The following is a 27,320-nucleotide window of genomic DNA, read 5'->3' on the forward strand; positions in this document are numbered from 1 at the left end:
ACTTTGCGTAGAATGATCAGATTTTGATGAAACCGGAACCACCGTCGCGGAAACTCTTCTAGTATACTGTCCCATTGCAAAACCTCAGATTGGCCCCTGGCCAACGGAGAAGTTCCGTATGCCATATACCCTGAAAAAAGTTACTTTCGCAGAACACCCGGAACCTGCTACCAATTGACCAGAGAGTCTTACAGTCCTCAGATTGTATCTTTAATGAAGATCATATATTCATCGTCTTGGGAAAACATGAATCAACCTTTTTGTCTAACCCCTGTTGAAAAATAAATTGGCAAATTTCTTACTTTTGTAATGTAGGTATTTCAACATTGTGCACGCAGCAGCAAAATCTACTTCAAAACAGTTCTAACATAAGTCGAAATAACCTGAGCTCTAAAACTTTTTTTTGATAATAATTTTGAATACATTTCTGTCGATCAAAGCGCTCAAATTTATTTCCCGGGATCCCGGGAATTTCTAGAAAATCTCCAATGGAAATTCTGAAGGGTTTCTCGCGGAAATTTCGGAGAATTCCCCTAACAAGTTTTAAAAAATGTCTTTTGGAAATTCAAATGACTTTTTCTTTGATATTCTAAAATGCTTCCTTTGTAAATTCCAAAGAATTTTCCGTTGAAGTACGACATAATTTCCCGTGAAAATTCTTAAGAATCACTTGTCGTTTCCATAGAAGTTCCTGCCGAAAATCAAAAGATGTTCTAGTAGAATCTGCAATAAAATCGGAAAGGAAATTTAAAAAAAAAAGTTTTTTTGGAACACTTCAGAGAATTTTCCTTATCAACATAGAAGAATTTCCATGTGAAATCCATGGTAGTTTTAAGCCGTACACACTTAAAATAAATCGCCGAATTCGGTAAAATTTTACCGAAATCTCAACAGCAGAACTGTTCGGTAAATAATTTAACTGATTTTCGGTGATTTTGACAGTTGAGCAATGGAAAAAATTACAAAAAATCTGTAAAATAAATTACCGAACAGTTCTGCTGTTGAGATTTCGGTAAAATTTACCGAATACGGTGAAATGAGTTAAGTGTGTAGTTCAGCAAAAAACAAAAACTTAAAAATCAAACAAGTGAACTTCTCACCAAGCTGCTGCACAAATTGTTATCAAAAAAAGTCTACGTGGACTTTTGGTATACCCCCCTTTCCCCCTTCGTAGACTTACGTAGACTTTTTCGAAACCCCTCCCCCCCTCTCAAGAGTCTACGTGGTTTATGGACAGCCCCATTATTGGCTATTCTTAATTTCCCACATCTCACTGTGAAAAGTAAAAAGCTCGAAATGAGATGTAAGTAATGTTAAGTGAGAAATTAGATGTCTGACTTCTTATTTCTCACAACTCATTTCTTGCTTTTCATTTCTCATTTGTTACATCCCATTCATGTGCTTATTTCTCACTGTGAGAACTGAAAAATGAGAAGTGAGGAATGAAAAGTAACAAATGACAAATGAGAACTAAGATGTGAAATGTTTCAATTTTCATTTCTGAATTGGAACTTCTTACTTTTTATTGTTTTCTCTGTAGGAAATGGGAAGTGAGACGTCTATCATCTAATAATAGTAAAAGTGAAAAGTTAGAAGTAACAAGTGAGAAATTCGTAGTGAGAAGTAAGAAATGTAATGAGAAGAGAGAAGAGAAAAGTAGGTCGTTCTGCTTTTAGCTTCTAATTTCTCGCTTCTTACTTTTCATTTCTTTTTGGGGGTCTCCAGTAGCAAAGGCGTAGGATTTCCAATCCGGAGATGGCTAGTTCGATTCTCGGTCCGATCTGGGATGTTTTCGGGTTGGAAACATTCTCGACACCCTGGGCATAGTGTATCCATTGTACTTGCCACACAAGATACATAATCAAGCTTTCAATTAATAACTAAGAAAATGCTAATAGAATACTAAGTTGAAAAGCAGGCCAAGCTCCAGTTGGAATGTAGAGCCATCGAAGAAGAAGCAGGCTTCTCATTTCTTACTTGCCATTTCTCACTTATCGCTCCACATTTATCATTCATCACTTCACACTTTTAACATTCACTGTTGTTTAGCCAAATAACCCATTCGTCAAACGTTCGTGTGCTCCGTTCGGCTAAACGACCAAACGGCCATATGCCCACTCAACATAATTTTGTGGGACTAAATCCAAAAAAAAAACTATTGTTTAGGAGATTGCGACTGGTAGAATGGATATTTTGAAGTTGGCTTTCTCAGTCTAATTTAATTAGGACCGGCTAGTTTGGCATAGCACGACGTTTTGGTCTCGTGTTTTGAACCTTTTCCAAGGGATAAGCTGTAACCAGATGTCTTATCCCTTGAAAAATGTCCGAAACGTCGGGCTATATCAAACTAGCCGTCCTTATTAAAAATACTGAGAAAGCCAACGTCAAAATATATATTGTTTAATTCTAGGATCAATTTGTTATTGCATCAACAATATTTGATTGTGGAAACTTTAATGTTTTATTGTTGGATCAACAATAATATTTTCATTTCATCAATACAGGATTGACCCGATTTTGCCACTCTCCAATTTTACTCCCCACACAATCTTTCTGCAATGAGGACTCTCAATGTTTTATCAATAACTTTGTAACGCAATAAAAAGTTTTGGATACATTTAAATACTTACAAAATATATGATAACCAATTTATTTGAAATAGGTGAGTTTACCTGTAATGAAAAAATAAAAACAATAATATTAGTTAATAAATTCATATTTAAAACATGATCGTAGAACTGATTTCTTATATTGAACAGATTCCTACTACGTTAATGCTGTGAGCAATGGAAGAATATTTATTGAACCCTTATTAAACTAATTTCATACTTTTATGTGTTTTTTTTTTGATTTATTCTTCATTAGAGAGGTTTTCAGCCTGACTAGTTCACCTCTTAGATATGTAGAAATAATCGACTGCATAACAGCAACACTTTCCGGATATTAGTCAAACAATATTCTGTATTTTAACATTTGGAAATTGAAACAGAAAATCCAATTACAGAGTATCTAAGAACAAATGCCTTGATATTGCATTGAAACCTGTGACCACAAGGATACCTGTAGTTCGAGTAATAATTTATTACGCATATCATTATCTTCAAAAAAAAACACTAGAATATGTTTTTAAACAACTGTTATGGCATTATAAAATTGCGACCTGATTGTTCGTTCCTATGAAGCAGGTTGCAATATTAATTAATCTTGTACGTTCAAGAAAACTTCCACTTAAATAAACATGTCCGCTCCAGTAAAACCAACAATCTAGCGAGTGCAATTATCGCCCCCCCCCCCCCCCCCTCGTCCGCTTCCTATCTGAGCCGTAGCAGTATTCTTAGCTTGAGTGGACAATCCACGCGGTTCATACTCCGTACAGTAATAATTTAATTAGAAGAAACTCGTTATCGAGTGGATTATCACCCGGTATTATGGCTGGCGGCTGTCTCAACAACAAATCAATCCATTCAAGCGGGCTCCCTTCAAGTACCGAGACTCGGTCCGACTGTGAACTATGCGCAACTATAAACTATGGTCATTGTGCAAAAAGTCGAAGTATCAGAAGTTCGACGGATGAAAGATATTTGGTTCTTGGTTGTTATTGATATCATTCATTCTAATAATATTTTAACAGTAATGTTCAGATTGATATATAATTGAAGCAGTAATATGCCTAATACGATTAGGAGAAATTTAAACAAACGCCCAAGGAGCTCTAAATTAATACCTCATGCGTAACATTCATTTTTATTTCTGGAATTGTAATCCATGAACCTTCTTTTCATGAATATTTTCCAAATCAGCTTTCTACCTTTCGACTGTTAGTCTACACCCCGAACGACGTGCATGTACCAAGCCGTTCAAAAAGGTCAAAAGGTTTCGCCAACTTCAAGGCAACTGTTGCCTATTTGCATTGACTATCGGCTGAACCGATCGTTCAATTGAAACTAATCATTTTCTAAGAAATTTATCATTAGCTCGTTTATAAATGCGACCGGTGCTGATCACACGCAGCGCAACGGAGCGCGATAATGATGGTGATGACGACGGCGATTAAGTGATGCAATATCCGTTTAGAGCAGGTTCGCACCTTGTTCCGACGAACGGTCCGCGGTATCTGGAGCAGAAATTAATAAAAGATATTTCCATCGTCGAGGTTGTACATTTTCCGTTGAAGTGGAACTTTCCCTCCCTCGCACCGCGATCCATTTGGAGACTTTGTTGTGTACGCTCTCTGGGTTCGATCATGATCGCGTTCCAAACATGTGCTGCCGCCGCATAGATAGGTATGCCTTAATGTAGTTGGTCAAAATTGAAAGAAAAAAAAATGTGCGAATTTCGCGATTTTTGTGAGTACAACTATGCTGTTGAAGTTTCACACATTCTATATCTATCTTAATTACCATGCTTAGCGCTTTTAAATGGGACAACCACATTTAAAAAGAAAATCCCAACTGTGCGCCACGATCTAAGATCTGCCAGTCGGAGTCATCTGGAAAGTATTTGGGCGGAAAACGTGTTTTCCGACAGCGTTGAATTGCACAAAACCAGACCACCACCGCCCGGTTCTCATAATTGCCAGACTGACCTACGGGTATAAAATTTAGATGCGTGAATTTACATCCCCCTGTTCCCAAACTGTGCGCCAATTCCGTTGAATGGAATCCAGTTGTTGCTTTGCGGTAGTGAATGTAAGATAGCTGGTGTGCAGATCCGCCTCCGGTGCGGGTTGTGTTTCCTGCACAGTATCACACATTCTTCTGAGCGAACTAAACATAGTACATATAACCGTAAACGAGCGAATGACGTGAGACTAAACAAGAAACAAACGCTGGAAAAGCGTACCGAATTTGTTTGGTTTTCGAGTATTTCAAGGTTAACGGGCAAATATTGGTTCAGACTGAGGCACGATACCGCAGATGGTCTGAGGAGATGTTTACAAGGTAGAAAGATCCACTTGATTAAGCTTTTAATTTCGGTCCAATCGGAGCGAGTAATTCACAAAAGTACAGCTTGGCATCGGAATGATCGGACAACTTCAAAACATGAAACCTAGTTTAGCGACACAGTTCTCTTGCTGCATTTCACGAAAGTGTTCTGATCTTATACACAGAAGTAGCAGTAAAAAAGTAGCATTCCACAAAAACTTTGGAAAACAGCGATAAAAGATCAGCGATAAAAGATCGCCTCTCCACAGCTCGATATTGAAGGGACTATCGAGATAGGGCGAGAGATCGAGGAATGGATGAAAAATTCAAATGGGTACTAGATCCAAAAAAGCTCGTTGCTATGAAAAACGACAACAAAATAAAAGTCTTTTATTGTTGTTGATGTATTTGTTATTATCCAAATATGAACATATCGACATAAAGAGAGTGAATCCAGAACAAAAGATGATCAGAACACATCGTGATAGAGAGATATCGAGATAGGGAGGTTATCGCGATGAAGAATGCCCAAATATATGTAGATTGAAGGAACCAAAGAAACTATCGACATAGGGAGCGATACCGAAATATAGAACATCGAGATGTAGAGAGTCGACTGTAATATAAGCTTCATACATTGGCGAATATGTCCAAACGCGCACTTTTGAATTAAAAACGAATGCAAACGTAGTCCCCCTTTAATCGATACGTTTTCGCTTTTTATATTTATAGGTTGAAAGGTTGAAAGGCACACAACTGATAGAGGTCCGGAGGACCGAGAACCATTTCAGCATCTAGTCCCAATTCTAAGGACGGCCCAAAACTGCAGTAGCGTGGACGACCAGGTAAGCAACTCGATATACCTCGTTAGCTATTCCTAAACACTTGCCGGAGCCCTATTATAACCAGCACAAGCATTAATTCTTATTGAAAAGCTACAAAATAAAGATGCGGAGGTTACAGTACACCAGGAGGAGGCCATTTGGCCGCATCTACGTTGAACTTTTCGACAACAGCACGATCATTGCCGGTAGACGAACGATAGTCCCATGATCCAATTATGTATATCTCCTAGTAACATTTTGGTTTTATGCTGGTTTTATAACACTCTTGTAGAGTGAATTATGGTCTTCAAGGGTGTTATAAAACTTAAAATGTTGCTTGGGTTAGAAAACAAGTGGCTTCTTTCTTTTTCTTCCATTCATCATGAAAATCTGGGGAAAGAATCATTTTCAGCGGTTTGATTACACGCATAAATGCCTTCCTTTACAAAAATAATTCTGGCACCGATCTTTTTGTACACCCATGCGTGGGCAAGGTTAGCCGAAACGGTTATTAGGCCGGAAACGGTTTGGACGAAAATATAATTTGACCGATAGCAACATGTAGCTGAACTGGTCTGCCTTTAGGCCACAGCCTATGACCGAAAATGCCGTTTGCCGAACAGTTTATTTGGCCGAAAATTCTCTGGTATTTCTTTAAAAATTTCTCTGGATTTTAAAGAAAAACTGCAATTTCTAAGGGAAGTTCCCTTAAATTTTATGAAATTTTGCAAAAATCCTCAATAAAGTCTTTAGATTTTGCTCAGAAACATCGTCGAGAAATTCTTCAACATCTCTTCAGAACATTCCTCGCAGTTAACTCGAAAAATTCTTCAGAAATACCGCGAATTTTTTTTTCTTAATTTTCTTGAAAAGTGCTACGAAATTTCCTCCGAAAGTTGTTCGGAGCTTCTCTGAGAAATTTTACGAAGTTTGTAGTACTAAAGCGTGAGTCATTTAATATTGGGACGCACTGTTTATTTTACTGTAGCGCTCCTAGTGGTCGGAACTGGAATGTTTTGACAGCAGTTTGTTGTGAAATGTCTTTTAGTACTGAAAATTTCATCGCGATTCATTTTGTTTGAAGGAAGTTATACGCAATGGAAGCCGCGAATCGAAAGTTAATTTTGGACACCGGCTTTGAAAATACAACGTGGTCAGGTTAAAAAATCGCAAAATCGTTGAAATTGGGTTTTGTTCAGCATCCCGGACAAAAGTTTTATAATACTACTGAACGAAGTGGTGTCCCGAGCAAGTTTTTCTAATCTAATCTAATCTAATCTCATACTTGCGCAGCCAATACTTGAAAGCATCCTGGAAAATGACGGTTTCTAAATTCCGTCATTTTTCTTTTCAAACGGCCAGGCCAACTACGCAGTATGTACCGCAGAGATGATTTCTAGATACTGAGCGACTTCAGAATGTGTAAACCCTTAAAGTCGATCCATACCATGAAATCGAGGGGATAGGAAGAAAGCGTGGACCTCCCGTACCAAACGCTTCCAGTTAGTATAAATAGTAATCAAATATTATATTAATGAATTTTTCGTTGGGAGCGAAGCTATTTAAAAGTTATGAAATGCTCCATTCGGCGAGTGATGATTGACGTCGTGTTCAGAATAACTACGTTCACTATAAATAAGAAAAGAAGAAAATCATCATTAGTAGACGGTAACGTCAGCTTCTTTCCTCGGTGCGGATGTGATGACAATTCTGAAAATAAAAGAAGCGCTAGCCCAACATTAGAAGATTGGACACTTTAATTATACTCATGTTATTTTTGAAATGGTTTTCCAGACTGCTATCAGAAACCAAGGGGGGTTAAATCCTTGATTCCAATCTAAGAAAAACATTACAGGGACATGAGTATTACTATTTGCGGTCGGGAAGCATCTAGGAAGTTGGAAGGAAGGATTAGTGTAGTATTTACTTAATGACTTACCGACAATTTCATAAGCACTACAGAATTGGAAATTGGGGAAGGTTTTCGTTGGGTCAGGATTTGCCTGTAGCTGGCAATGTGACCGTAGTAGATCTTACCCCGTAACACACCACGTAAAGGTGTCTACCCAGCATTACGGGAGTATGGTGTCCCGAGCAAGTTTTTGCCGATAAATTTGCAAGAAAACTAATGATCTGGCAAGGATTTGCTGTTGCGGACAAAAATCCCAGGTTTTCGTGACAAACAAGACTTTGAATTCCCAAGCAGAAGTGTCTAGAAAAGCGTATTCTTCCGTACATTGAAGCCCACAAAGGACCTGTAAAGTTTTGGCATGATTTGGCAAGCTGTCATTACAGCAGAGAAGTGCTGCAGTGGTATCGAGATAACGGGGTGGATTTCTTCGAAAAGGACGTCAATCCACCCAACTGCCCTTAGTTTCGCCCAATTAAGAAATATTGGGCAATTGTCAAGCAGAAGTTGAAGGAGAGTGGAAAGGTGACTAAGGATGTGACAGAGAGAAAAGATGGTGGAACAAAATGGCCGCTCAGGTAAACCAACAGATTGTTCAAAATATGATGAGTGGTGTTTGAAGAAAAGTTCGAGATTTCATTGCGTTTTTTTGCGTCCCAATATTAAATGACTCATGCTTTATATTAATTGAGTTTTTATCAGTAAAAAGAAATGAGTAAAGATTTAAGACAAGGAAAATGAAGCATTGACGGTCGAGTACACGATCTTTCTCCTTCCACATTTTACAAGCCTGTTGGTGAAGTTATGAGAAAGTTTGTGAGGAACACGACTTCCTCGGCATTCTAAACAGGGTATATCATCCTTCGTCCCACCCGAGAAATACGTTTGCTTGGAAACTAAACCAAGCCATCTGCAGCAAAAAGATTTGGACATTATTTTACTGAACACTTTACACAAACAACAACCGAATGATAAAGTATTCTTCATTGCCGATCCCCCGGTGAACAGTAATCAATCTACTTTATGCTAACTAGCTGAGTAGATCATAATAACGCTGACGACGAAGTGCAATGATCGTTCGCCAATTGATGCACGGTCTTAAATTAGCTAGCAACCAAGATGAATACACAGCTAGGTGTTTCAATCTGCCAACTTTATGGACGAGAAGAAGGCGTGGGTGAAAAATTCATTTTCGGTGCAAAACATAAACAAACTGGCTGGCTCTCCCATACTAATGAATTTGGCAGATTGGAACACCTAGTGGTGTATTCATCTTGCTAGCAACTATCTAGTTTTGACCCTATTAAAAAACGCTCCTTAGAAACCCTTGTTAGCGAATGTCTACTGTAAAAGATAAAGTATAAGCATCGAGCTCAACTACAGAAGCGAGTTTCATCGGAGCGACGAGCGGTATCAAAACAATCGGTTCCGTTATTCCGTTATAATTATAGCACACGAACCTAGTGAATATTTACTGAATTTCAAATTGATTCATTCGGTAAACTAAGAGTGGTAAGACGCTCGGATTTTTTAAAAGAAGTTCAAAATAAAAAAAATAGAAGGAGGGGCAACCGGCATCGTTACGCCAATGCTGATATTGTCGTTTGTTGGAAATAGCCAGTTGATCAAAAAAAGTTGTTTGGCACTATGGGTCATGAACATGAACATGAACAACATGAACATGATTGCCCACGGTTGCAACTCCGTTATTGCCAGGTCAGCTGTAATTACACAGAGAACCAACAGATGCTGTTTGGGACTAACTTCATCTTCAATGTGTAAGAACTGGTGACCCCAAATAAAGCAATACCAGCGCCGGCCATGTACGAATGCAGGTCAATTAGGGAATGGGTAGGAAAATGTTCACGTGATACTCGTTTTGACAGAAGCCGACGAGTCATCTACACTTCAACGAGAAATCACTGGGATGTTGGATATATTCGGAAGGGAGTGTAGCGGGGTTCGTTTTGGTAAACGGTATGCCGAGTGGCACGGCAAATGCTGGGTAAACAGTACTATTGGTACTTCGCGTACCAGAAGGAATGAAATAGACCCCATTTTGCGGTCCTTAGCCTCTTACCCAGCAACTTCTATCGCTACCTCCTCGTGGCGCTGGCCAGGAATACGAGCAACTTTAGGGAAGATCGGGGAACCAACCCCGGTGGTTACTATGGTCGTATGCTGACAGGGAAGGGGGGATTTGCTCCTCACCGGAGGTGCAAATCTGATCGAGCGTCTGTTCTCCACGTTAGGAGCGGCTCACAAACTGTGGACACCATGTCGCATCGTGTCAGCATCGAGAAGGCAGCCCCTTCAACGCGATGTAGGTAGCGCAACCCTGGTAAGGTAGCCTACCGAAGATTCTACAGTTACCAAGAAAGGCAAAAGTAGAGCAAACGGATTGATTCAACGGCAACGAATAAAGGACAACGATTGGAAAGTCGGATCTTGGAACGTGAGAACTTTGAATGAACCCGCACGTGTTGGGCTCCTGGCTCGTGAGCTGCAGAAGATCGGCGTGAGTGTAGCAGCAATCCAGGAAATACGGTGGTCCAGAACTGGAGAACGTGAATTCCGGGCGGTGGATCCCATAGCGAACACTTCATTCAAGTACCACATCTACTATAGAGGCGGTGACAGAGCAGAAGGAGGAGTTGACTTCATGGTGATCGGGAAACAGATGAATCGTGTTATCCGGTGGAAGCCGATAAGCGACCGCATTTGCGTGTTGAGAATGAAGGGCAAATTCTTCAACTATAGCCTGATCAGCATCTATGCCCCAACGAACAACAAGCCTGATGACGTGAAGGATGAGTTCTATGAGAGCTTTGATAAGGCCTACGGAGAGTGTCCAACACCCGATGTAAAGATTGTCATCGGGGATGAAAATGCGCAGATCGGAAGAGATAGTTTCTTTCGCCCTGTCATTGGTACGGAAAGCCTTCATTCCGCTGCCAACGATAATGGTCTGCGACTTGTAACTTTTGCTGCTGCTAGAGGGATGGCAATAAGTAGTACCTACTTCGCACGTAAGAATATCCGCAATCACACATGGTAACATCTGAGTGGAGACACTTGCTCACAGATAGACCACGTGCTGGTCGACGGACGACATTGCTCGGATGTTATAGATGTAAGGTCCATTAGAGGTCCGAATATCGACTCGGATCACTATCTTGTAGCTGCAAAAATTCGGGCGCGACTTTCCAGCGTCACGAATTCACGAAACAACAGAACGATGCGTTTCAAGATCCAACGCTTGTCAGTTGACGGAGTTGCTGAACAGTACCACTAGTAGCTGAACGACCGGATAGGAGATGCCACCGGATCTGGCGACGTCAGAACAGCGCAGGAAGTGTTAGGCACTGCACAGCGACGCCAACGAAATGGTTGGTTTGATGAGGAGTGCCAGCGAGTGACGGACGATAAAAATGTTGCTAGGAGTCGAATGCTAGTGGCTCGTACCCGTTCCAACAGAGAGCGGTACAGTGTAGCAAGGGCAGAAGAGAAACGAATCCACTGCAGAAAAAAAGGCAACACGAAGAGAGTGTGATAGCTGAAGCGCAAGAGAACATGGATACAAACGATATGCCGAGGTTTTACGCAACTGTCAAGTGCGGCATAATACTGCGCCAGTGCCCGCCATGTGCATTGACCGAGAAGTGAATTTGCTGACAGACAAGACTATGGTGACAGCCAGGTGGAAGGAGCACTTCGAAGATTTGTTAAACGGTGAAAATGAAGGTGTACTAAGGAGCAGAATGGACATAGTCGGTGACGGTCAAGCTGTGGAACCACCAACGCTGGACTAGGTGAAGAAGGCTCTAAACGAGCTGAAAACAGTAAAGCTGCTGGGAAGGACGAGAACCCGGTCGAGCTTCTCAAACACGGAAGTGAGCAGCTGCATCAATCAATCCACCACCTTTTTCAAAAAATATGGGAGGATGAAGAACTGCCTGCCGGCTGGTTGGATGGCCTCGAGTGTGCCAATTACAGAGGGATTACCATTCTGAACTCGGCGTACAAAATCCTGTCACGTATCCTGTTTAACAGACTGAGACCGCTTGAGGAGTCCTTCATCGACGAATACCAGGCAGGTTTTCGTGAGGGCCGATCAAGGACGGATCAGATGTTTAGCCTGCGGATGATCCTTGATAAATTCGGGGAGTACAAGTTGCAGACTCGCCATCTGTTCATTGATTTCAAAGCAGCGTACGATTAAGTGAAGACAAATGAGCTGTGGAAGATAATGTTCGAGAATTGGTTTTCCGGCGAAACTGATTAAACTGATACGTGCAACGCTGGATGGCTCGAAACCAAGTATTCGGATTGCAGACGAAGTGTCACCCTCGTTTGTGACCTTAGACGGATTGAAGTAGGGTGATGCACTTTCAAATTTATTGTTCAACATTGCACTCGAAAGCGCTATTAGGAAATCCGGCATGCAGAGGAACGGCACTATCATCACACGGTCGCATATGCTCCTGGGCTTTGCGGACGACATCAACCTTATTGGAATCGATCTCAGAGTAGTAGTGGAGGCTTTTGTCCCACTGAAGAGGGAGACGGCGAGGATGGGCTTAACCATTAACTCTACCAAGACAAAGTGCATGGTGGGAAGATAAGGGAAGACCTAGTGGTGTTGGTGCAGAGGTAGTGCTTGATGGGGATGTGTTTGAAGTTGTTGAAGAATTTGTTTACCTTGGAACGCTTGTGACAATGACGTTTCCCGTGAAGTGAAAAGACGTATTGCTGCTGCGAATAGGGCCTTTTACGGATTACGTAACCAGCTTAGGTCCCGCAACATGCAGACGGAAACGAAATTTGCTCTATACAAAACTCTGATTCTGCCAGTGGCCCTTTATGGACATGAAGCATGGACATTAAAAGAGGCGGACCGGAGAGCTTTCGGGGTTTTCGAGCGAAAAGTGCTGCGTACAATACTTGGAGGGAAACTAGAAAATGGTGTGTGGCACAGACGCATGAATCATGAGCTGTACCTAGTATACAAAGAAGAAAATATTGTGGATCGTATAAAATACGGCACACTTTGAAATTGTTTAAAGAAAAGTGGAAAGGATCGTTTGACTGAAAAGTATTCGGCAGAGAGCCATTTGGCCGAATAATACGTTAGCCGAAAGTCATCTAATTATCCGAATTGCATTTGGCCGAAATGAACGTTTGGGTGAAATGGTTTTACAACGGAAAACGCGCTGGTCGAACTGGTAATTTGGGCGAAAAAGACCTTTTCCTTAACAGGTCGTTTGATCGAACAGTTCATAAAGTCGAAAATGCCGTTTGGCAGAAATTATCATTTGTCAGAAGTGTCATTTGGCCGAAAATATCCACCCGTTTGGCCAAAAGACATTTTTGGCCAAATGACTTTTTTGTTTTGGCCAAACGACTTTTCCGGCCTAATGCAAATATTCTGCCAACACCTTTCTTCCTTGTGGCTTTTGGCTAAATACCCCCACCCCCATCCGTCATTTGGCCGAAAGTCACTCGGCGAAAAGCAGTTTGTTCGAATGCCACTTGGCCGAATAACACGTTAAGCCAAAGGGCATCTACCCAAATTCCATTAGGCCGAATTGAACGTAATCCAAAACGGTTATTCGGTCAAAAATGATTTGATCGAAAATGTCATTTGGCCGAAAACGTCAAACAACCGAAAGGGACATTCGGCCGAACAGGTCATTTGTCCGAAAAAGTCGTTTGACCGAATAGATGATTTGGCCAGTTTGGCTATAGATCATTTTCTGTAAACAACCATTTCGGCCAAACGTAATTTTCTACCATATGATCTATTCGGTTAAACGTCTTTTCATTGGCAAAATGGTCAGTTCAGCCGAACATCACTTTCTGCTGGATGGATGGTCGACCAGGGATGGTCAATGCTCTGGTGACGTCCTTTCTAACTCGCAAAGTGTCATCAGGCGACAGCGGCTCTCGTAGCTTGGCAACCGGAAAGGGTCACTCCAGGGCAGCCTCCGAAGCGCGAACCAAAGAAAGCAACGCTGAACGGATTCTAATTGTTCCATACCGTTGTTGCAGTGTGGGCTGAGTGGGACGCAGTAAAGTGCAATAAAGTTATTTCGAGCAATATACATCGGAGAATGTTTTCGCGATTCGAAACACAACTACAAGCGCCAGGTCAGTGGCGTAGCCACTGGGGTGGTTTTGGACAAAAACCATACACCCACCCCCCACAAAAACAAAAATTTTGGGAGAATTTTTTTTTAAATAAAAAAGAAATCTTCAGTAAAACACCCTCAGACCAATTTTTTGGCTACGCCACTGTCCCAGGTACCTTGCAGAAGGTACCTACCAGTTGATATTTCGAAGCTCAGACAGTCCACAATCAGTGTGGTGGTCACCTCGTCCCCGTCATATGTCTCCTATTTCTGAGGTGCCGCAGAAGCATCAAACTCTAGACATTCCTGCCAGGACTAGCGAGACCTCACTCATTCTACCACTACCGACCATGCATCGGCCAACAAATTGAAATAAAAATTTGCTGTCTTGATGTCATTTTTTTTTATTGTCTTTATTAAGGAGACTTTCAGCCCTAGGCTAGCTCGTCTCCGGATGTCCATTATTTGATTACTCCACTGCCCATGATTTCATAGTTGACGTCACAACCATTGCACTTTCGCATGTATTTCGAATAATTTGGAGACAAACATCGCAAATTTAAAACATTTCAACCCGTTGTTACATTTGTTACATGTTCCATAAATATTAGAAAATTAAAGCGTAAAGATTTAGGAGCTACAATTATTCTTATATAATCTTGCCTCACACACGCCGTCGGAAAAAAACGTTGGTGACCCAGCCTCCCGAGGTACTAAACCTGATAGTGCCTTTCTCGTTTCTTTTGAGTGAGTAATTTCTACACACTTTTGGTAAAGAAAAAAGTATTTTGGCCAAAGCTTCTGAGCCCATAGCTCGATCTGGCCAATTTTCAATAAGAAACAATGGGACATGATTCTGCATCGAATGCAACTTGTTGCGAGCAAATCGGTTGAGGATAAAAGCCCAAAAAGTGAGCTAGACTTTTTAATGTGCTTTTATATGAAAAAAGTATTTTGACCATAACTCCTAAGACCTATAGTCCGATCGCGTCATTTTTCAATTAGAAACAATGGGACAAGATTTTGCGTTGAATGCAACTTGTTGCAAGCAAATCGGTTGAGGATAAGTGCCCAAAAAGTGAGCTAGACTTTTTAATGTGCTTTTATATGAAAAAAAGGATTTTGGCCATAACTTCTAAGCCCATAGTCCTTTCGCGTCAGTTTCCAATAAGAAACAATGGGACAGGATTTTGCGTCAAATGCAACTTGTTGCGAGCAAATCGGTTGAGAATAAGTGCCCAAAAAGTGAGCTAGACTTTTTTAATGTGCTTTCATATGAAAAAAAGTATTTTGGCCATAACTTCTAAGCCCATAGTCCTATCGCGTCAGTTTTCAATAGGAAACAATGGAACAGGATTTTGCGTTGAATGCAATTTATTGCGAGCAAATCGGTTGAGGATAAGTGCCCAAAAGTGAGCTAGACTTTTTAAGGTGCTTTTATATGAAAAAAAGTATTTTGGCCATAACTTCTAAGCCCATAGTCCGATCGGGTCAATCGTCGACGATCGGTCCAATCGTCGAATGCAACTTGTTGCGAGCAAATCGGTTGAGAATAAGTGCCCAAAAAGTGAGCTAGACTTTTTGCGCACACACACATACACACACACAGACATCACTCCAATTCGTCGAGCTGAGTCGATCGGTATATAACACTATGGGTATTCGGGCCTCCTATAAAAAGTTCGTTTTTGGAGCGAACATATAGCCTTTACGTATACTTTGTATACGAGAAAGGCAAAAAGGGAGAATGAAAAAGTTTAGTACGGAGCTTCCGCATTCCACTACGGGGCTGAAGAGAAGTTCTCTTGGTGCTTGGTGCCCGTTGAAGATAGACGTACCGTATCGATTGTCGGTAACCGTGAAGCCCAAAGTTCGAAGTGTTCCGCGTGTGAACAAGTGAAAGCCTGTTGGAAACCTCACTACGTTGACCGGAGTGAATGGTCGATAACCGAGAGTGACCGTCCGAACCCCAAGTGCGGTAGTTAATCGTCTCGAAGTGACAGTGCCGTAAAATTGAGTCACTAACTGTGGAATTCGTGATTAGCGATAGCCAAGTTCATCGAAACCGCCGCTGTGACAGTGTCGGCAAGTGTGAACAAAGCCGAAGTTACTAAAACGTTTCCCAAATCGGAATTCCCCGACCTTCCGCGACTGCAGTGTGCGCAAATCCCTCCCTAAAGCTGAACCATTGCATCGGTATTGGCCAGGGTGAACCCGGCGTCCACCATCCGGCGGCTAGAGGCCGCCATATCAGTAGAATCTGTAGGCTAGGCAGCCCCTGGGATGAGATTAAAGTAAGTCTGCATGCTTAGTCCTAGCCTTGGAAAATCCCTAACTTATACTCAAATGGTCAAACGTTTCGAGTCTGGTTCTGGTTCCTCATAGTTAGAAAAACAACAGGCGTCATGAGAAACATCCTTTGGAACAACTGAGCAAAGTAAAAGAAATGTTTGTAAACCGAATTGCAGTTAATTGTGGTATCAATTCTGCTCTCGTTGAATTTCTTATAATTCCCAAATATTTTCGATGCCATTTGATAAATTCAATACAGATAAAAAACGATAATGAACATAGAACATAGTGAGGAGCTTTAACAGGCGTGTGAATGAAATCTTTCAGGAGTTCGTAAAAGATTTCAAAAACACTAATGTGTTTAAAATTTATCGAGAAAAGGTTTCAATTAAAAATTCTGTTCAAGCTAACATAAAAATATATCAAATGCGTCAGTACCAATATTAAAATCAGCTTTATCACCGCAGAATATCCATTAACATTCCGAACTTCTCCGCGCCAAACCCGCCACATGGAAGATAGGAGTGCAAATACAGAAGTAAGTTAACGCGCGCGCAATTGACGCCATAAATATTAATACTCTCGCTCAACCAAAGTTCTCATTTGGAAGTTGTTAAGTTCGCAAGCCAAACACATCAGTCCGCCACATGTATGGAAGAAACGATCACTACGTCGGTCGCCGAGCAGTTTAAAAACCGAGAGACCCGCCTTGTCGTCGTCACGCATCATTTGGAGAACAAGTGCAAATTTTAGTTTGCGGCAAACGAATCCATTAAAATGCTTTCCATTCTGCATTGTGCTGACTGACTAATTCAGCGGGCTACCGTGCGACTGGGGGAGACCCCGCAAAAGAAGGAGCACCCGTTCCACATCTGGTTGGCATCTTTGGGGCCGCTGCGTAACGAATTGCTGAATACTGACATCAATGTTTTTTTTTCAATCGCATCCTTTCAATTTTCAAAGTCCGTTTTGAATTGCTCCGAAAGATTTCTGAATTCATTAAAATTCTTTGAAAAATGATTTATTCACTGGGTTGATTTTAATTGTATCCAGCAATAAACATAACAAGCAATGGTCATCTGATCCCTTCTAATGCAAACTTACAATAAAAAAGCTATCGCTTCACATATCTGAGTGCAGTTTCCATCATGTGGACCATATTCCGCAAATCAATTGAATCGTTTAGTTTTAGAAGAAAGTTTCCACGCACTAACCAATAAAAATCAAATATGCATGCGGTTCTTCTCCCGGATCGAGGTCAAAACCGAAACCATTGTGGTAAGCAACCCCCGGAAGAAACGACGGATTGCATGCAAAACACGTGTTCACGAAACAAAAAAATTACATCCAACCTCGATTGATCGTCGTTCGCTGGCAGTTGGTGGCAAGCATGCAGATTGCGCACATGAATACTCGGTTTTGTTAACACTGCAGGCGGTACCGGCGCCCCAGCCGGCGGCGATGCGGTCACGGGAAGTCTATAAACATCGCAAGTCAGAGAGCGTCCAGCGCGCACATGTCTCCAATAAAAGCAATGTTCAGCAAGGAACGTGTTTTATTTGTGTGATCTCCATTCCGCCGGGGGTATAGATTAGGGTGAGTTCTAAGAATCTCTATATTGGGAAGGCTGAAAACCAATTTTATTCTAAAATTGTGATACTGAAATCACTCGAAAAATATTATTAGTGTTAATGTTTTTTGGGACACCCTAATGTACATCGAGCGGCGGGTTATTGAGAAATGGGCCAATACATTGCGTAGTGCGAGCGCATTCCACATGGCGGGGTGACGAGCCAAGCGGCATGGCAGACAGATAGAGGCCGAAAGTGCAGATCCAGATCATCTGCCATCAAGTCGATCGAGTAATATGTAGACTAGCCACAACGAGATGAACCGCCCGTGTCAAGTGATGAAATGAGTAATTGGTGGATGTGCGAAAGTCTAAACAAATGGCGTCCGGGCGGAGGTTTGCTTTGCGGAAGATGACCGACGAAGGCGGCAGCAATGCAATCAACTGATTTCCAAGAAGAGATTGCATGTCTACTGACGACGACGTTTGATGGGCGAACAGAAGGCAGAATATCTGGGTCACGTCGTCGCTTCAGAATGGAATTTATGGTCGAGAACCTTGTTACGATATCCTATCACCTCATAAGATTTCAATTTGGACTGATCTCGCTGAGTAGACTTGGTTTCACTCGTAAAGCTGGGTGGATCACCTTTATGGTTGTATCTTTTACTGAACGCAAAAAAAAAGCGTTCCCGAATACGTGAACCATCAAAAATACACAGTGATTTAAATCATGAGTCATTTAAGTCAAGAATTTTGGTAGGTGGCGGCGGCGTGAATCAGCGTGGAGAGTTTTTTTATGCTGTTTTTTTTGTTTTTTTTTCAGTTAGTTTCCTAGGAAGCACTTTGAAATTTCCAATGAACATTGTTTGGTATTTCCGTGGAAAATTCTTTGAAATAAAATATTCTTCATAATTTTCACAAAAAAAAATGTATCATGTTTCTACGGGAAAATTTTCAGAAAATCCACGGAAAGTACAAAGTAAAGAGTATTCTTCGAAATTTACACAGAAAATACTTCCAATTTTCCGTGGGAGATTGTTCAAAATGTGGACATCAACAAAAAAATAGATTTCAACGGCAAATTGTTCGAAATTTTCATAAGAAATTCATTGTAATTTGCACGTTGTTTTGTTTTTGAATTTCCACGAAATTTACAAAACAAAAATTGTTCAGAACTTCAAGGTAATTAAAAAAAAATATGAAAAACTTTTCGGTATTTCAACGAAGAAAAAAAAAAGAATTTTGAAAATACACTCTTCCCTAACTCGTCATTTGGCTGAAATGGTCGTTTGGCCGAAAAGGTTATAAGGCCTTAAATGTCGTTTGGTCGAAATGGTTGACTGACAGAAAGGGCCATTTGATCGAAAATGTCATTTGGTCCTACGTCCAAATATTAATTACTGAACGGGTTAAATGGTCAAAAATATCGATATGTTTGGCCAAAAAACATTTTTGACCAAATGGGCTTTCTGCAAACGACCATTTCGGCCAATCAAACCTTTTCGGCCCAACGACTTTTTCGACCAAATAGCCAGTCGGGTGAACGATGTTTTCGGCCGCATGTCCATTTCGACTAAATAAAATTTCCGATTAGATGGGTTTTATCCTAAATGTTTGTTCTACTAAATAACATATTTGGCCAAACACCTTTCGGCTAATTGACCCTACCTGTCGTATGGCCGTAAGTTATTCGGCGAAAAACCATTTATTCCCCTTGGCTGAATAACAAGTTTGGCCGAAAGTCATCTAGCCAAATTCCATTAGACTTTATGACATGACATTAGAATTAAACGTTTATCCGAAACGGTGTTAGGTCGAAATGGTTTGAGCGAAAATGACATTTGGCCGAAAGCGACAAGTAGCTAAAAGGTACATTCGTCCGAACTGGTAATTTGACCGAGAAGTTGTTTTCCCTAACAGTCCATTTGGCTGGAAATGTCATTTGGTCGAAATGGTCGTTTGGCCAAAAAAATCATTTGACCGTATAGATCATTTAGCCGAAATTCCCGTTTGGTAGAAGTCATCGTTTGGCAGAGAAAGCCATTTGGCCTGAAAATGTCCTTTCAGCAAAACAACCATTTCGGCCAAACGACTTTTGTATGAGCTGTCAAATTTATCGAGTTTGTCAAATTGGTCTATTTTATCCAAGGGTCTCGTACGCCTGTCATTGGCGAACAAAGTTCGTGTACTCTGCATCGAAGCTTAAAACCGGTGTTAGGGCGCAATTGGTAATGCGAACATATTTATATTCTGTTAGTTACTGCAAATAATTTCTTTTTCGAGTCGCTACAATCAAGCAGGTATCTCAACCATACCACATCGTTACATTGCTGCAGGATTGAGATTGATAAAATATCGAAAACAAAAGTGTGCATAAAAATTGCTCCTTCTTCTTCTTCTAAAATAAAAATAAAAATTGCCTCGCCATAATAGAAAAGTTATAGAGAATTAACTCTGTTGTTTACATTTTAGAACCAAATCCAGATGTCGCACATGTTGGGGTAGGGCTTCACTGCTCCGCCTTCTCCCCCTCAGTTTATCAAATTTGTCAAATGGTAATCTGATTTGTCTAATTTCTGTTGTTTGTTTTTTTTTTGTAAATTTGTCTTATTTGTCTCGTTTCATTTATCTGAATTGTCCAATTAGTTTTAAAAAATATATATAATCTGTGTAATTTGTATAATTTATCTAATTTGTCAAATTAATCTTATTCGTCTTGTTTGTCTTATTTGTCTTATTTCATTTACTTGTTTATTTGTCTAATTTGCCTCATCTGCCTAATTTATTGAAATTATGTAATTTGTCTCATTTGTCTAATTTGTCTGTTTTCTCCAAGATGTTTGTTAACAACTAATTTATCCAATTTTTCTAACTCGTCGAACTTGTCTAATTTTCTAATTTGTTTAATTCGTCTAATTTAACTTCATAATTAGTCTTATTTGTCTTACTTGTCAATTTGCTTGCTATTTGTCTAATATGTCCAATGCAGCTAATTTGTCTAAAATGTCTAATCTGTCTTATTTGCCTAATTTGTCTAAGGGAACAGACGGCTTTGGCAGGTTTTGTTCTATTATTGTCAGGGGGGTTTTTGTCGACCGAATTTTATGAAATTTGGCCACAATATTCTTTGATATGCAAAGAATGTTTAGGCCAAATTTGAGCATAATCAGTCATAAAAAAACCCCTGACAATAATAGAACAAAACCTGCCAAAGCCGTCATTCCCCCTAATTCAATACCAAATTTTCAAAACGACTTATCTGCTTTTATAAACAAAGATTCAAACGTCGATTTGACGAATCTTATAGCACCCCTCGCGAACCAACACTATCATCAGGAAGCTGATGCCTTCAACTACGTATTGATGGCGTTGGTTTGCGTGGGAGTGCCATCAGATTCATCAAATCGACGTTTGAAGCTTTGTTTACAAAAATAGATAAGTCGTTTTGAAAATTTGGTATAGAATTATTTCGATTCGTCTAAATTGTATAAGTTGTCTAACTAGCATTTGACAAATTCGTTTGATTCGGTCAAATCGTCTAGTTTGTAAAATTCATCTAACTTTTCTTATTTGTCTTATTTGTTCATTTTTCTTATTTGTCTAAATAACTTGACTGTGTGTATACCAAGTTATTAAACAAAAAACTGATTTTCGTACGGCAAAGTTGCCGAATAAAATCAAATATGTCTAATTTGTCAAATTTGTTAAATTTGTCCAATTTGTCTTGAATGTTGATTTGACTTGCCTAATTTATCTAATTAACAAAAAAAATGTGTAATTATTTAGGCAGTTCGTATAATGTTTACTTCTTCTTCTTCTTCTTATTGGCACTGGAACACTGCCGCTTCGTAGCTTCTACAGTTTTTAACTGCAAGGTTTCTCTGCAAAATTATTATTTTTGCATGTTACCGAGGATGGCCCGTTTACCTAGTCACTAATTCTAGCGGACAATCCGCTTTCCGACAATACTAGCGCTAAATTAGCATAATGTAAACGGCCGTTAGGCTGAAAGTCACCTCGGCCGAGGTTGCTCGACAGAATATGTTATGTCATTTATACCGAAGCCCATTTTGCCGAAAGATATTTCCCCAAAAATATTATTTACTTTAAATGGACATACGAACAAAAATGTCGTTAGGCCGAACTTATCAAAATAGATCTAACAAATGATCGAAAATGCTGTTTAGATGAAAATGTCGTTTGAACGTTGTCGTTTCCCGAACGGGTTAAATGGTCAGGGTTATGCCAAATCGCATCAAGCGGTTTATTGGCTGACTTGTGATATTTTGATCGTAAAAGTAAAACGGAAATCATTTCATTTCAATTCATCCACAAATTTGTTGTAGGATATCCTTAGTTATGGGATCGTGGGCAGAACCTCGCCAATAGGTTCTAAAAAGTCATTTGATCGAAAACAGTGAATGGGAAAAATGATAGTGAGAAGTGAGATGTAAGAAATAAGTGGAAATAAGTGCAAAGTGAAAAATGGGAAATGAGCAGTAAAATGTGAGAAATGAAAAGCCAGATCTTATTATGTAAGTAATTTTCCTGGATCTTTCGACCGCCCCCTCCTCATGGAAGATAAATGGTTTTTTATTTGCATGGTCCGTAAGAAAACATTAGGCCACCCATCCCCCCAAGCTTACGTAATATGTGTTCGACACCACTTGTTATTGGTTATTTTTCATAACTCGCTTCTCACTGTGAAAAGTGAGAAGCGCGAAGTGAGAAGCAATTTATGAGAAGTGAGATGTCTCATTTTTTAAATCTCACATCTATATTTATTTATTTAATGATCTATATAGTAACATAAATAACCTTTAAAGGTTTTCAAAGTATATGATACCATAACTATAACTAATTGCAGAATGCCATTGTACTCTAACTACGGTTGAAAAATGATGTAATTCTATTTTTAAACGAATGAAAATGTCTTTCAAGCCTACAATTCGACGGTAACTCGTTCCATAATTTGACCGCGCGGTGATGAAATGAATCCTTCAAGTAATTTGTGTAGTATCTCGAAACAATCAGTGACGGTGTTCTTGCTGAACGCGTATAAGTGAAAAAGTTTTCGAGATATTTAGGAGGGTTGTTAAGTATTTTAAACGTTTGTGTGCATGTTCTAATCTTAAGATGGTTAGAAAAACTGCATCCAAGAAGTAGATTAGCGTAATTTGATATGTGGTCAAACTTTCTTAAATTGAATACATATCTTGTAATAGTGTTAAATACTAGTGTCAGTTTTCTGAGGTTCCTTTGAGAAACAAGCCCAAATAGTACATCTCCGTAATCCAAAAGTGGTATAATTTGAGATCTAGCCATTTTTAGTCTAATATGTTGAGGGGTGTAATGTCTTAATATTACTAAGTTATGGAGAGCGTTGTATACTTTACCACACACAACATTAACTTGAGCATTCCAATTCATATTGCAATCAATGATAATTCCAAGGTTTTTAACTGTTTCAGAATATTCAATGATGTTATCCCCAACTTGTACCATCGGGGCATCTCGCACACACATACGTTTTGTACGGAAAATAATAGATTGGGTTTTCTTGGTGTTTAGTGTTAGTCCAAAATTATCACACCATCTGACCACATTATTAATGTCGATGTTCATTTTCCTAACTATTTCCGGAAGATCACTATGTTTGCCCGAAATATACAACTGGCAATCATCAGCGTATAAATGGAACTTACAAAATGATAGTGCAAGGGGTAGATCATTTATGTACATCGAGAATAGCAGGGGACCCAGTATAGACCCTTGAGGTACACCACATGATACCGATATTTTCTTAGACCGTTTGTTGTTAAATTCAACGAATTGGTGTCTTTCTGTTAAGTAGGAAAACATGAGGTTTACTGAAGGTTGATCCAGTTTGAAAAAGCTTATCACAAAGTAAGTGATGGTTAATTGAGTCAAATGCCTTACTAAAGTCTAATAACACCATTAAAGTTGCCATTTTGTTATCAAGCGCCTCTCGAATATCATTTTCAATTCTAATCAAGGCTGTAACTGTACTGCAAGTTTTGCGATATCCTGATTGAAGTGTACATAGCAAATTATGTTGCGTTAAATATTCATTAAGCTGATTAGAGAGAATGGATTCAAATACTTTCGATAAAGCGCAAAGAATACTTATAGGTCGATAGTCTTTCTCTGATTTAGGATTGTCCGTTTTTTCTATTGGTATTACCTTTGCAGTTTTCCAACCACTAGGAAATTCGAAGCTAGTTATGCTAAAATTGAAAATATCGGTAATGTAGGGAAGAATAACAAGCAAAGACATTTTCAAGATTTTTAAAGGAAATTGATCATCTCCAACAGAATCACATGAAGCTTGACCTAGAACCTCATCATTGGTTTCACATTTAAATGAAAAACTAGATTGGGGTACTAGGTCATTCAAGTATGTGGCATGCAGTGTGAAGTGAAATGGAGATTTAGAGTTTCAGCACAGACATCTCCTGCACCTACTTTTGAATGTGATTGTTTAAGACCAAGTCTTTTAATATTTTCCATAGTTGTTTTGAAAGAAGGTCGCCGTGAAGGTTAAATGTAAAGTATTCACGTTTTGCGGATTGCCAAGTCTCTCAAATTTTTAAATTGTTCCATTTTTTAGCATCAGTTTTGACACGTTTCCAACACTCGTGAGCATCGGAATTATTTAAAAAAATGTGTTTGATATTATTATTTATCCATGCATGGTTCTTGTCTTTTCCAAGTTACTTTTTCAATGGAGCATGCTTATTGAGAACTTGAGTAAATAGTTGATTGAAATAATCTAGCTTTTCGATTACATTGATGCACTGGTAAATAGTATCAAAATTACAGTTTTTAAGGTCAGAAATAAATGATTCATTTTCAATACAATGATAATCTCGAGCCCAGTATTCTTCAGGAACTGCTTTTGGAAGCCTACATTCGAAATCAACGCAGATAAAGTCATGGTCACTTATTCCACCAATTGACGATTGATAAATGTTATTAATAAAGTTAGTACAATTTCCAATAATTAAGTCAATCGTAGATGAAGGGCAACCAGGTTTATGGCAGGTGGGAGAGGTTTCTAAAAGTTTGAATGACAATTCCTTCAATTGGTCATGTAGCTTACGAGTCTTCCGTGAGTTTTCAAGCATCATGTTAATGTTAAAATCACCCATAATCAAAATATTTGGTTCAGTAGCTGATATTTCAGAAATTAGATCGAAAACAATATCCAACTTTGAAACATTAATATCAGGTGGCTTGTAGATAACCCCACAGACTAAATTGACATGATTTAATTTTATAAATAAATAATCGATATCACTATCACAAACTGATTTTGAAATAATACTATACTTCAAATTCCGTTTCAAATAGATTGCAACGCCTCCCCCTCGAACTTTTTTCTTATTGCGTCGGTCAGATCTGATAATATTGTATCCATTAATATGGACAGACGTGTTCGTGTGAGTTGATTTTAGCCACGATTCAACAACAGCAAAAACGTTTAACTCTGCATTTTCAAGTAGGGAACGATAATTATCTACATTACTAATCAAGCTTCTAGCATTATGGACACCAATTTTCAAAAAGTTTTTAGATTTTTTCTGAAGAATAGATTTTACCTGATCACCATTTAAAAAGTGAAAAGCTACATTTGAATCATAAATTGTGTCTTCACTGTTAGGTATAGGCAATAACTTAGTAGAAGAAAGTACATTGGCATTTCCACTGATATCCACTTCCATTATGTCGTAATTATCGGAACGGTTTGCTTCTCGTTTTTTGGTTCGAATTCGCGTACCTCGACGCCTTCCGGCCAGTAAAACTTGTCGTTAACGAATGGAACAAGATTATCGGAAACAGACACTTTGAATGAAATGAAAGAAAGCTCACTAATGTCCTTATTTCGAGGAACTAATTTCACACATTTCAACGAGGATTCTCCAACATTAATAGTCTCCCGTAAATATTCTACAATGTCATCTTCGGTTTGTTCCACATCAAAGGGGGTTACGTAGAACGACTTAAGGTGATCTGCAGTTAGGTTCCGTGTGTCCCGACGATGATTTCGGTTTACTACCCGCAGACGGCAGTTTTCGGTGATCACATTGTTAGTCCCAGAAGAAGAAGCAGCAGGTACAGCTCGTCTATTTGTTGCAGTTGTAGCCAGAGTAGAATTAGCGCCAGCACTGGTGCCGTCAGAAGCAATGTTTCTAGTTGCGGTATTAGCAGAAACTGTGGAAGTATATGGACGCTTAGCGGTTGATGTTGAGGAGGTGGTGGCGATGGCAGTGGTGGTGGCAGTGGTGGTGGCGGTAGTGGCGGTGGCGGTGTTGGTGGCGGCGGCGTTATTCGTGGCGGGGGCATTGGGCGTTGTGTTGGCGTTTATATCGACATCACCTGACATGATAGCGGCAGTTGAGTTCGTGATGTTGTTATTTGGGAAAGTAACTCGACGGGGTGCAGTATCATCAATTTCATCACCAGCGGCATCATCAATCAAATCGGCGATAGACTCAACATCTTCACCAGATAGTGTCATGTTGGCGACATTCGAACGAAGCGACAAGTCCAAGTTGAAGCGATCGATGCTGTTATAAAACTCGGAATGATCTAGCATCGCTGGTCCCACCGAAGAAAAGTTTTGAGGTCTGGACGAAATATTGGAATCTCGTCTAATTGAGGTTGATATTGAAAGCAGGTTACAAAGTGTTTTCAAATTTTCGCCAAACTGTCCAATCCTAAGGTCCATTGAATCGACTCGTAGCAATAAATCCCGCATCGTCTTCATTATCACAGATTCCCGATTCATTATGCTAGGGTTGAAATTGACCCTACAGTTGTCGCAGAACCACAGAAGACCAACATTGGCTGTCCAAGCTTTAAAGTTGGTAGTGTTCAGACCCACGCAGCCCGGATGGTAAACTCCTCCACACAACCCGCTGCACAGAACACTTCTATCAGATCGCCCAACATTCCTACCGCAGGCCTTGCATGCATCCATGATTTAAAAAATCGGTTTGATGGAAGAGATTCAAATTGGAATTGAATTAAAAAAATAATTGGAGCATCTCATTTATCACTTGTTATATCTCATTCACATGCTCACTTCTCACTGTGAGAAGTGAGGAATGAAAAGTAACAAATGACAAATGAGAACTAAGCTGTGAGACGTTTCAATTATCATTTCTCAATTGGAATTTCTCACTTTTTATTCCTTTCACTGTGAGAAGTGGGAAGTGAGACTTCTCTTATCTCATATTTGCAAAAGTGAAAAGTTAGAAGTAACAAGTGAGAAGTCAGTAGTGAGAAGTAAGGAATGGAGTGAGGAGGGAGAAGATAAAAGTAGGACGTTCTACTTTAAGCTTCTGATTCCGTACTTCTTACTTCTCATTATTCACTAATCGCTTCACAATTATCATTAACCACTTTTTACATTTACTATTGTTTAACCAAATGACCCATTCATCGAACGACATTTACGGACGTGTGCTTGGCTCGTCTAAACGACCATTTCGGTCGAGCCATTTTCGGCCATATGTACACGCATCATAATTTTGTAGGACTAAATCCAAAAAATGTAGGTATTGTGAGATGCCGACTGGTAGAATGGATATTTTGACGTTGGTTTTTTCAGTCTAATTCAATTAGGACGGCTAGTTTGAC

At 39.7% G+C, this 27,320-nt stretch overlaps 2 protein-coding genes across 2 annotated transcripts in view; both read right to left on the bottom strand.

The window, feature by feature from the left end:
- LOC134224884 (tensin-2) overlaps window positions 1-27,320 on the bottom strand; it is a 367,057-nt gene that overhangs the window by 286,966 nt on the left and 52,771 nt on the right. The gene's annotated exons all lie outside the window — the stretch shown is intronic.
- LOC134208327 (uncharacterized) lies at window positions 25,106-26,604 on the bottom strand. Its single transcript, XM_062684330.1, has 2 exons — window positions 26,055-26,604; window positions 25,106-25,889 (listed from the first exon to the last, which is right to left on the bottom strand). Exons 1-2 carry the CDS (start codon window positions 26,464-26,466, stop codon window positions 25,399-25,401), a joined length of 903 nt encoding a protein of 300 aa, XP_062540314.1. The 5' UTR covers window positions 26,467-26,604; the 3' UTR covers window positions 25,106-25,398.

The sequence above is a fragment of the Armigeres subalbatus genome, chromosome 1, assembly GCF_024139115.2.
Source record: "Armigeres subalbatus isolate Guangzhou_Male chromosome 1, GZ_Asu_2, whole genome shotgun sequence".
NCBI classification, from domain to species: Eukaryota; Metazoa; Arthropoda; class Insecta; order Diptera; family Culicidae; genus Armigeres; species Armigeres subalbatus.

Bases quoted from the DNA above. Each gene is read 5' to 3' on its own strand.
- LOC134208327 (XM_062684330.1), bottom strand. From the start codon at position 26,466: ATGAATCGGGAATCTGTGATAATGAAGACGATGCGGGATTTATTGCTA. The intron at 25,890-26,054 runs GTGATGTCGATA...ATACTTCCACAG, and splicing joins AACTGCCGCTATCATGTCAG to TTTCTGCTAATACCGCAACT.